This window comes from Sciurus carolinensis, chromosome 8 (genome assembly GCF_902686445.1).
Source record: "Sciurus carolinensis chromosome 8, mSciCar1.2, whole genome shotgun sequence".
Lineage (NCBI taxonomy): Eukaryota > Metazoa > Chordata > Mammalia > Rodentia > Sciuridae > Sciurus > Sciurus carolinensis.
The window spans coordinates 76609836-76622616 of record NC_062220.1 but is presented as its reverse complement, the minus strand read 5'-3'; the positions used below and the strand labels follow the sequence as shown (position 1 = coordinate 76622616).

General features: G+C 33.7%; 1 protein-coding gene across 2 annotated transcripts in view; it reads left to right on the top strand.

The window, feature by feature from the left end:
- Crppa (CDP-L-ribitol pyrophosphorylase A) overlaps nucleotides 1–12781 on the top strand; it is a 322232-nt gene that overhangs the window by 131665 nt on the left and 177786 nt on the right. For both annotated transcript variants that reach the window (XM_047562282.1, XM_047562281.1), the window contains one exon: nucleotides 4052–4149. In XM_047562282.1, the coding sequence (XP_047418238.1) occupies nucleotides 4052–4149 (98 nt within the window). The remainder of the gene's footprint in view (nucleotides 1–4051; nucleotides 4150–12781) is intronic.

Here is a 12781-nt window from a genome sequence, read left to right as displayed (position 1 = left end):
CATTTAGAATGATATTGGCCTTCGGTTTAGCATATATAACTTTTACAATGTTGAGGTATATTCCTATATCCCTAGTTTTTTAGTGTTTTGAACATGAATGGATGCTGAATTTTGTCAAAAGCTTTTTCTGCATTTATTGAGATAATCATACAATTCTTTAAATCTATTCATGTGATGAATTACCTTTATTGATTTCCATATGTTGAATCAGTCTTATGTTCCTGGGATGAACCCCATTTAGTCATGGTGTACTACCTTTTACATGTTTTTGTATGCAGTTTGCCAATATTTTATTAAAAATTTTTGCATCTATGTTCTTCAGGCATATTATTCTGAAGTTCTCTTCCTTGATGTGTCTTTGTCTGGTATTGGTATCAGGGTGATGATAACTTCATAGAATGAGTTCAAAAGGGTTCCTCCCTTTTCTATTTCATGGAATAATTTGAGCAGGATGGGTGTAAATTCTTTGAAGGTCTGGTAGAACTCAGTTGAGAAGCCATCTGGTCCTGAACTTTTCTTTGTTGGTAGGCTTTGGTAGGCTTTAAGCAGCACCTTTAATTGCATCACTTGAAATTTATCTGCTTAAATTTTCTATGTCCTCCTGATTCAGTTTGTGTACGTTGTATGTCTTTAGAAATTTTTGATGTCCTTGGTTTTATATTTTATTGGAATATAGATTTTCAAAATAGTTGGATTATCATCTGTATTTCAGTGATGCCCATGTTGATATTTCCTTTTTCATCATGAAATTTTATTTCCTGTCTTCTCCTACTTTTGGTGTTGATTTGTTCTTTGTCTCGGGCTTTGAGATGTAATGTTAGGTTATTTATTTGGTGAATTTCTACCCTTTTAAAGAATATAATCAGGGCAATGAACTTTGCTCTTAGAACTGCCTTCATAGTGTCCCAGAGATTTTGATAAGTTGTTTACCTCTAAGTATTTTTTTATTTCATCCCTGATTTTTTTCTGCTATCAAGTCATCATTCAATAATATATTATTTAGTCTCCAGGGGTTAGAGTAGCTTCTGTTTCATTGAAAAGATTGTGTATTTTTTTGATTTGGATGTTTGAGGCTTCATCTATGCTGATAAATCTTAAATTTGGTCTTTCCAAGTTATCCCATATTTCTTGGAAGTTCTTTTAATGGTTGCATAACATCTTTTCTCCATGGTCAAAGTTATTTCCTAGATTTTATATTTTGTCTTCATTGCCTGAAGCTCTGTCTTCAAAGTGGTCTAGTCTGTTGGTGATGCCTTCCAGTGAATTTTTAATTTGGTTTATTGATTCCTTCATTTTGAGGATGTCTGCTTGTTTTTTTTTTTTTTTCCAAGAATCTCTATTGAAGTGGTCTTTCACTTCCTGTTTTTTCTGTCTGATTTTACTCTTTACATCATCATTTACCTCCCAGATAAGTTTAACTATGTACATTCTAAATTCCTTTTCTGACATTGCTTCCATTATGGTGTGATGGATTTTGTTATTGAATTATCTTGCTTTGTTAGGGGTAATTTGTTCCCTTGCTCATTCTTGTTGTGCGTCTACCCTTGTAAAAGTATGTATCTGAGGCAGTAGAGTTTCTACCCTGTGGTCTTAGAGTATCCCTGTATGTTTCTAGTACCTCTCCGCTTAGGGGGAGATAAAGCAATAACAGCAATCAATGCAAACAATATATAGTGTTAGACCAGATAGTTCCTGTTATGATGTCTACAGTATTGGTACAATAAACAGAATTGTTGTAAGTCATTGCCTACAATAAAAATAGCAAAGTTTGCAAAAGGGTTTACAATTTTGAATGGTGGACCTGGAGAGAACAGAAGTGATATGGGATGTGATGATTATGAGGAAGGAGGAGAGAAGATAAAAGTAAAAAATAAATGAAGAACGAAGGATAGAAACATAGAGATTGGCTGTTAGCAGAAAGAAAAAGTGAAAGAGTATTTAGGAATATGGATAAGTGAGAAAAAAAGATATATAAAGTAAAAATTTTTAAAACTAAAAATATAAACAAAACAAAACCAAAATATACTAATCAAACATTCTAGTCCTTAAAAAACCAAGCCATGAAAAATAACAGGTTTAAAAAATGTTAGAAATGAAGAAAAAAAAAAAAAACAAATATGAATATGTGTAAATGTCCGTGAACTTTTAGGTAACAATTTAACAGAGAAAAGAGAAAAAATACAAAAAGATCTCCATGAAAATTAAAGAATTGTTTCCTTTGGAGTTCATTATATTCTTAACTTCCTTAATCAGTAGTGTTACATGGGGTTGTGTTGACAACCTTTTCAATGAAATAATCAGAAAATTTCCCAAATCTAAAGACTGAAATGTAAAACCAGATATAGGAAGTTTATAAGACCCCGAATATACAAAATTAAAACTGACCCCCACCAAGGCACATTATTATAAAACTGTCCATCATACAGAATAAGGATAGAATTTGAAAGCCTGCCAGATGCAAACATGTTACTTTGAGAGGGAAACCAATCAACCTCAGATGATTTCTCAACACAGTCCCTCAAAGCTATGAGGTATTGGAATAATATACATATCAAACTCTGAAATAAAATGAATGCCAACCAAGAATCCGATAGCATGCAAAATTAAACTTCAGAATTGAGGATGAAATAAAACTATCGTTGATAAACAATAGTTAAAAGAATTCATGAATAGAAAACCTGCACTACAAAATGTAAGATACTTCATGAAGAAGAAATGAAATATAAAATTGAAAACCAGCTAAATGAGGAGCTACGCTAAAGGAGTAGTCAATCAAAAGAGAAAGTAATTCACATTAAAAACTGGACATAAATCAACATGACGGAATAAAAATCATTTCTCAATAATATTGAATATCAGTGGCCTAAACTCATCAATCAAAGGACATACTGGGACATTTTTTTTTTTTTAAATCAAACAATAAGCTCTCTCTGAGACACTCACCTCATAGGCAAAGACATCCAAAGACTGAAGGTAAAAGGATGGGAAAAAACATCATTCCCATGGATCGCATAAATAAGCAGGGTTTTTTATCCTCAGATAAAGTGGACTTCAAGCCAACTTTAATCATAAGGGAACAAGAAGGCCATTTTATATTGCTTAAGGGAACTATACATCAAGGCATAACAATCGTAATATTTGTCCCAAATAATGTGGCATCTCCATACATCAAACTAACCCCTCTCAATTTCAAGAATTAAATAGACCACAGCACAATAATATTGGGTAGCTTTAATATGCCTCTGTTGCCATTGGATAGATCCTTCAAACAAAAGCTAAATAAAGAAGCTATAGAAGTAAAAAATACAATTGATAATTTAGACTTAACAGACATATGTAGACTATTTCGTCCATCAATGACTGAATGCACTTTCTTCTCCATAGCACATGAACGCTTCTCTAGAATAGACCATATCTTATGTCACAAAGCAACTTGTAGCAAATACAAAAATAGAGATAATACCTTGCATTTTATCAGATCATAATGGAGAGAAACTAGAAATTAATGACAAAATAAATAGAAGATACTCTAACATCTAATACACTACTGAATGACTGATGGATAGCAGAAGAAATCAGATGAAATAAATACTTAGAGGTAAACAATCATGTCACAACTTTTCAAAATCTCTGCGACACATGAAGGCAGTTCTAAGAGGAAAGTTCAAAGTTAGGAAGATTGAACTATTTTTACTTTTAAGATAAAGTGAATGCAAGAATTTAATTTTATTAAATTGTCATTCTAGAGAAATTGGTAAACCAAATGGTTGTGACTTCCAGTTACTAAGATCTCTTATTTCCAATAATTGTGGTGTGACTGGTTTTCTACCCACAAAATTAATCCATAGATTTGTTGAGTTGGGTATAAAAAGAATTGAGGACATCTTGGTGTACAACAGAGGTCAGTCCACATACATGGCCTGAAGCCAAAACCTCCTTATTCTTAGTCAAAGGCTTTGAAAAGCAAATAAACACAGGTGTCCACGTGGGACGTCTTTGTTCTATTCTTTGTTGAATGTGAAAATTTACATTTTTTCCATTTTTATTTCAGAGAGAATTTCACAAGAAATTTGTATAGTTATGGACACAAAAGAAAATGAAGAACATATAGGTCATCTTCTTGAAGAAATACTGAAAACTGAATTAAACGTGAGTATTTGAAGACATACTTTGATGAACTTTGACACAGATATTTTAGAAAAAAGGTATCTTGCTTGATAAAGCATGAACATCATTTGGTCTTAACTTTATCATTCTGCCTCAGGGGGATTCTTGGGTCTCTTAACACTTAGGACCTGAATATGCTCCCTCCCATTTTCTTTTCCTGTACTTTTTATTTTGAAATAGGGTCTTGCTAAGTTGCTTAGGACTTTGCTAAATTGATTTCTACTGCTTCAGCCTCCCTAGTTGCTGGGATTGCAGGCATGTGCCACCATATGTGGTGTCAATCCTTATGTTGATATCACACAAATCATTTGTTATCTGAAAGAAGTCCTCTAAAAGATTGTCTAGGGAGGGCGCATGGATGCAGTATTCCCTTGTTCTTTCATGTGAACAGAACCCTCAATTTGATTTTTGCTAGATTAAAAACAAAACAAAATAAAACCTTGGTTCAGAAAATTTTCCTTGAGCATCTTAAGTATTCCACACCATTTTCTTTTATCATGAAGTATTTTGAGCAAACGTGACCAACATGTAATTTTTTTTCTTATAGGTAATTTAATCTCTTTTTTTATTAGGAAAAAAATAAATGTTCTTTTAATAATTAGAGCACAAGCAATAACAGTAAATGTTCCAAGGTGATTTAATTTTTTGTATTTATATTTGTTCTAGTTATAGGTGACCGCAGAATGCATTTCGATTCATTGTACACAAATGGAGCACAACTATTCATTTCTCTGGTTGTACATGATGTAGAGTTATACCATGGGTGTGATCATACAAGTACGCAGGGTAACAATGTTAATCTCATTCCGCCATCTTTTCCATTCCCCTGCCCACTTCTCTCCCCTCACTCCCTTCTGCCCAATCCAAAGTTCCTCCCTTCCTCTCTCCCATTCCCTGCATTATGGATCAGCATCCTCATAGCAAACATTTGGCCTTTGGTTTTTTGGGATTGGCTTATTTTACTTAGCATGATATTCTCCAACTTCATTCATTTATCTGCAAATGCAATAATTTTATTCTCCTTTAGGGCTGAGTAACAGTTGCTTGATCCATTCATCTATTGAAGGGCATCTAGATTGGTTCCACACTTTGTCTAATATGAACTGAGCTGCTATAAACATTGATGTAGTTGCATCACTGTAGTATGCAGATATTAAGTCTTTGGGTGTTAGAGCAGTGGGGTAACTGGGTCAAATGGTGGTTCCATTCCAAGTTTTCTAAGGAATCTTCATACTGTTTTCCAGGGTGAGTGCACTAATTTGCAGTCTGACCAGCAGTATGAGTGTTCCTTTTTCCCCACATCTTTGCCAACCTTATTGTTGCTTTTATTCTTGATCATTGCTATTCTGACAGAAATGAGATGATATCTTAGAGTAGTTTTGATTTTCATTTCTCAAATTACAAGAGATGTTGTACATTTTTTTCATATATTTGTTGATCAATGGTATATCTTCTGTGAATGTCTGCTCAGTTCCTTAGCTCAGTTATTGACTGGGTTATATATATTTTTGGTGTTAAATTTGAATTCTTTATGTATTTTGGAAATTAGTGCATGTGGTAAAGACTATCTCCCACTCTGGAGGGTCTCTCTTCATGTTGATAGTTTCCTCTGCTGAGAAGCTTTTTAGTTGAATCCATCCCACTTATTGATTCTTGATTTTGTATCTTGCACTTTAGGAGACTTGTTAAGGAAGTCAGGTCCTAAGGCTGACATGATAAGGATTTGGACCTGCTTTTTCTTTTATTAGGCTCAGGGTCTCTGGTCTAATTCATAGATCCTTGATCCACTTTGAGTTGATTTTTGTGCACAGTGAGAGATAGGGGTTTAATTTCATTTTACTTCATATGGTTTTCCAGTTTTCCCAGTACCATTTGTTGAAGAGGCTATCTTTTCTCTAATTTTTCTTTTTTTTTTTTTTTGGCAGCTTTGTCTAGTATGAGATAACTGTATTTATGTGGGTTTGTGTCTGTGTCTTCTATTCTGTACCTTTTGTCTACCTGTCTATTTCCTGTCTATTTTGGTGCCAATACCAAGCCAGTTTTTTTTTTTTTTTTTTTTTTTTTTTTTATTGTTGTTGTTACTATAGTTCTGTAGTATTGTTTATGGTTTGGCATTGTGATGCTTCCTGCTTCACTCTTCCTGCTAAGTATTGCTTTGGCTATTCTGGATTTCTTATTTTTCCAAATGAGTTTCATAATTGCTTTCTCTGTTTCCATGAGGAAAGATATTGGCATTTTAATTGAAAAATTGCATTGAATCTGTATACTGCTTTTGGTAGTATGGCCATTTCGACAATATTAATTCTGCCTAAGAACATGGGAGATCTTTCCATCTTCTAGATCTTCATTAATTTCTTTCTTTATTGTTCTGTAGTTTTAATTGTAGAGGTTTTTCACCTTTTTTGTTAGATTGATTCCCAAGTATTGTATCATATTTAATTTTTTTGAGACTATTTTGAATGGAATAGATTTGGTCTCTGACTAAATGCCCAAATAATTCTTTTTCCTTTAAAGTCCAGTTATTTCATTGGAATTTTCTCTGTGATAGCCCTTTTTAGTTGATAATCTGGTTATATTATCTGTTTTTTTATTGTTTAAAGTTTATTTACTGAAAATTATTTTGGTATTTTTAGCCTTTTCCGTTAACTTCAGTTTTCTTTGGAGATTCCTATTTCATGATTCTTTGCCCATATTCTATAGCTACTGCTTTCTTGTGGATTTTTAAAATCTATTTCTTTTTGATTTTTAGAATTTTCTTGCTTTCCAATTTCTTATTTTGTTTCAGGCATGAAAAAAATCATTTTATTTGCCTTTATAGTCTATCTATTTTAGCCTTCATTTCTATAATGAATGAATTTCTTCAATTTTTCAGTTCTAATAACTCTAATTTTTTCCAATTTTGATTTTAAGAATTTCTCTTAGTTTATTAAATATTGTTATGATTTTCATCTGTTTTGTGAATAGGTATTTGGTGTGCATTCATTGTCTGTATAAACATTATTCTTTTTTATTTCTTATGTTAAGATTCTGTCAGATTTGTTTTTCCCTACTGATGCTCTTTTTTTCCCCCCATAACTTTATTGAGGCAAAACTGAAGTACAATAAAATGCACATGTTTGAAGTATGCAATTTGATCAGTGTTGATGTGTATGTAACCAATACAATCAATATAAAAAAAGCATTTCCATTACTTTTTTTAAGCTTTGAAATCATGCAGACTGTTTCCGCATGACTTATTACATTACAAAGAGTCATCTTAAGAAATATAGAACCCCACTTCCACATGTTAGTTATTTGAAAATTAAACAGCACACTCATGAATATCTCAGAGGTCAAGGAAGAAAGCACAAGAAAAATAAATAAAAAGTGCTTTGAACTAAATGATAATAAAAGCTTAAAATATCAGGATCCCTACAATGATACAGTACTCAGATGAACATTTATAACTTAAAGTACTTGTATCAGGAAGATGCTAGATAACAAATTATTTTCACATTACGTAGTAGGAAAGAAAAAATAAGAGTAGAAGCAGAAATACATGAAATAGAGAAGAAATAATACAGCTTAAGTTAGATTAAAAAATAAGTCTAATCCAGAAAAAAGGAACACAAAAATTAATATCAATGGAAAGGAAGCTATCAAAATAACCCTGCAGATGCTAAAAATATATTAAATTAATATTACAATTGTATGCCAACATATGTGATAGCAAGGTCTATATAACAAGGTCTGTATTATAGAAGGATCCATGTGCTGCTAAGAAGTGTATTCAGTCATTGATGGATGAAATATTCCCTGCATGTCTGTTAAGTCTAAATTATCAATTATATTTTTTTACTTCTGTAGCTCCTTTATTTAGCTTTTGTTTGGAGGATGTGTCCAGTGGTGACAGTATTTACTGTGTTGTAGTCTATTCGATTCTTGAAATTGAGAAGGGTTAGTTTGATGTATGGAGATGCTCCATTATTTGGGGCATAAATACTTAGGAATGTTGTGTGTTGTTGATGTATACTTCCGTTAAACAGGATGAAATGGCCTTATTTGTCCCTTCTGATTAACTTTGGCTTAAAGTCTACTTTATCTGACATGAGGATAGGTCATCAAGGTTCAGGGTTATTATTGAGATATGATTTGTATTCCCAGTCATTTGGGTTTATTTCTTGCTTTTAATTTGAATTTGTTTCTCCTTTGAGTATTCCTTTAGCGTAGTTCCTCCCTTTGCTGATTTTCACTTTTTTTTTTTTTTTAACTTTCATGGAATATTTTGTTGAATGTTCTGTAACTCAGCCTTTTAGTTGCAAATTCTTTTAAATTTTGTTTATCAATGGAGGTTTTTAATTTCTTCTTCAAATCTGAAGATTAATTTTGCCAAGTTTAAGTTTTTTGGTTGGCATCCATTTTCTTTCAGAGCTTGTTATGTTTTGTTCCAGTATCTCTTCTTTTGAGGGTCTGGGTTGAGAAATCCACTGAGATAGGAATTGGTTTTCCCCTATATGTAATCTACTATTTTTCTCTCCCAGCCTTTAAAATTCTATTTTTATTCTGTATGCTAGGCATTTTCCTTATAATGTTCCTTGGTGTGCGTCTCTTGTAATTTTGTACATTTGGGGTCCTGTCAGCTTGATGTATTTGATTTTTCTTTTCATTTTTTTGGGTTGAGAAATTTTTTGATGATATTTCATTGAAAATATTGTGCATTCCTTTGTATCTCTGTGCCTTTATCCTGATAAATCTTAAATTTGGTCTTTTCTCATTGTCCCATAATTCTTGGAAGTTCTGTTCATGGTTCCTTAACATCTTCTTTCCATGGTCAACTCTAGTTTCAAGATTATATATTTTGTTTTCATTGCTTTAGATTCTGTCTTCCAAGTGGTCTAGTCTGTTGGTAATGCTTTCTATTGAATTTTTAATTTGGTTTATTTTTCCTTAATTTCAAGGATTTCTGCTTGTTTTTTTTTTTTTTTTCTCAGAATCTCTGCCTTTTTATTGAAGTGATCTTTCATTTCCTATATTTTGTCTTTGATATAATTATTTATGCCATTGTTCACTTTGCAGATAAGCTTAACTATGTACATTCTAAACTCCTTCTCTGAAATTTCTTTCACTATGGTGTCCATGGATTCTATTATTGGAGTATTTTGGTTTGCTTTGGGAAATGTGTTCCTTTGCTTTTTTATGTTGTATGTTTGTCTACCCATCTAACCATATGGATATGAAGCAGTAGTTTCTACTCTGTGTACTTAGTGTCCCTGAAGATTTCCAGTACTTCACTGTTTAGGGGGAGATAAGCAACAGCAACAACCAATGCAAAAAATAAACAGCATTTAACAAAATAGTTCCTACTATGATGTCTATAATGTTAATTATCACAGTAAACAGAAATGATACGATCGGTTATTGCCTAGAATAAAAACAGCAAATTTGCATAAATGTTTATAATTTCAAATGGTGGACCTGGAGAGAACAGGAGTGACATAGGATGTGGTGATTATGAGAGAAGAAGTAAAAAATTAAAGGACGAGTGAAAGAATGAGAGATTGGCTGTTAGCAGAAGAAAAGAGAGAAACAAGGGAAACAGGAGCTATATATAAATGTGTGTGTGTATATATACATATTTTATATATATATATGATGTGGAAATTTAAAATAATAAATAAAAATAAAAGAATACAAAACAAAACTAAAGTATACTAATCAAACATCTTAGTTCACAAAAAACAAATCCATGAAAAATAACTGGCTTCAAAAATGCTAGAAATGAGAAGAACAAAATGAGTATGTATAAATGTTCATGTACCATTAAGGTCACAAAAGAATAATAAAGAAAAGATCTTGATGAAAAGAATAATAAAGAACAATCCTTGATGAAAAGTTAAAGAATTCTGTCTGTTGGAGTTTGAAAGATTCTCAGGTTCTCTTCTTAGCAGTTTTAGGTGGGGTCACCTGGAACATGATGTGCCACCCTCTGGATTACTGGAGATGGAGAGCTAAACCTGGAGGCAGGGTTTAGTTTTAGGTAGGCTTCAGGCTCTTCCCTGAATGCCATTTGGTCTGGATAGTTTAAATTAGCATACCTCCCATGCCCAGTACTTGCTGGTCCACGCTGGAACACTGTACCCCAGGGATCTCCCCTGGGTTCCAGTCATGTGGTGGGGGACCCAATTCTTAGTTTTGTATTTCACCCTTTGGACCCCATGTTTCCTGGTCTCGAGTTTAGTCTCCAATATCTCCTGCCCCTGCCCTTCTGAATTCCTGGCCTGATGCATCTGCACAGCTGGTTCTGTAAGCAGTCAGATTGGAGGAAGAGTGGTAGAGTGAGGTGGGTTTCAACAACCACTTGACCTCTGTGTAAACCTCTCTTATTTGAATTTTTCCTGGTCACATAAACACACTGTTGTTCAATGGTTATTTACTGGGCCTGTATTTTGGGCCATACTCGAGTACGCTTGGAACTGACCCCCTTAGCTGCTGGTCACCATGCAGAAGCTCCAAAATGGTTCCTTTTTAGTACTTTGCATGCTGCCTGGAGGGATGGTGCCTTCCTTCCCCACACACGGATATATTGTACAGTGTCTTTCAGGTTTGCTGGGCAACATCCTTGATCTCTCAATGCTCCATACCCAGACATGCCTCAGGTTCCTTTAATTCCCTTATCCCTCAGCTATGCTCACAGAGGGACCACTCTGCCTGGTGCTTCTGGCCCAGCCATGTCAGTGTCTATGCTGCTGGAGAGTTCTTCCTTATTTTATTATATCCAACCTCCTGAGACCCTTATCTGCTTTCAATGTCCAGTTTTAAATTCCAGCAAACCCCCCACTGTTTTTTATTCACCCACATTGTGGAGATGCTTCCTGTCTGCTTTCTTGGTTTCATGCCACAGAGCAGCCAGGAACGGGTCCTCCTCTATTCTACTATCTAGAAAACCCTCTCCACTCTTTTAAGAAAGAGAATCTTAACTATTTGTAGGAGAGGGTGGATCAAAGTAAGCTTAATGGCATAGTATTCTTTCTTTTGTTCTTTGTAGGAAAAGCTGAACATATGACCATATTCTACGAGTCATGCTCATTTGCTCTTTTCCTTTATCTGGACATTCTCTTTGTTATTTCAACGCTACCTCTGTTTCTCACTATAGACCTCTCAGGCTCATCCTTTGACTTACATATGTGCTTCAGTCTATTAGTTTTGAATATTCTTAGGGTCCAGCCCCCTAGAAATCCCCAACCAAGAGCCTCACGTTGCTCCTTTGTGTTCAACTTTCAATTGTTGCCCACAAAAACCTTTCCTGGTTTCTCTTGTCATTCCCAGAATTGCCTGCTAAGCTGACCAGAAATTACCTGATAATGATTATTTTTCCCTAGCTCCCTTGAGTTTTCTTCCATCTTTTGCTATAGTTTCTTAAACTGCATGAGTCTTTGTAGGTGACAACAGTTTATCTCTGCCCACTAATAATGGGTTTGTGGTAAATACTGTCTAAAAGGTTTTGGTGTAAATATTTTTCTTGTATTGTTTTTATTAAGAGATCTGCATAGAGTCAGATTAAAACCTTAGCTTTCCAGAAATTTCTTCCCTTTTATTCTTTTACAAAATGGTTCTCCTGGGACACCTTAAAATTTAAAAAGCATTTAAATTTCTCAATTTCCAGTTTATAATTTAAAAATATAGATAGCAACTTAGGAATTAAAAAAGTAGGTTTGACTTGAAGCCAGGAATTTTGCTCATATAATAAACTAAGTAGTATGCATATATTCAAAGCAAAGTGCTAGCAGTGTTTCACAAATACCTCTAATCATAATATCTTCTAGGGGCTATGTTAAACTTTTTATATTTTTAAATGAAGAGCTCATGTAGAACTATTTTTGCATTTTAATCTTTAAATTTTATTTGAAATGAAGTAACATGTAGTGAAGAGGTATAATGTAATGTTTACATAAAAGTATACAGAGATTAGATTAGAAAAATGGATACATTTGTCACCTTCAACATTTATTATATCTCTGTGTCGGGAACATTGAAAATTTTTTCTACTTAAGTATTATGAGATACTCAATTGTTGTCAACAATAGTTGTTCTCCTGTACTACAGATCATTAGAAGTCTAATGTAGGACTTCTAAAACTGAAATTTGGACATCCTACATCTTTCTCAGAGAATCTTGGAAGATTTCATTACTGCTTAGCCCTCCCAGACCTCTAAGTTTGCCCCTAACTTGTTAAATCATCAGATATTTATCAGAATGTTTTTTCACCTAAGTAGTCACAACCTAACAATTATGTCTAGCCTTCTATATATAAGGAACAGTACTATCACCCTATGATTTCCCCTTTTATCTTATAAATTTGAATAGAGAGACCTTCTGGTTTAATGATTTACCTAAAGTCACATTGTTATCAGACTTCTAGGCCAGAGGATGGAGTTTGAGAGTCCAACAAATTGTCTGGTCATTTGCCCTGAAACCAAGTGGGAATAGTAATAGTTAAAAAGCAGGAAAGGAACTCTAATTGGTATGGCCATATTGGAAAGGCAGAGTAAGAGTGTGTCTCATCCCTGAAATACTAACATGAGCTTGAGATTTAATTAGAAGAATTGGGACAGTGGGTGAGAAGTATTCCTAACTA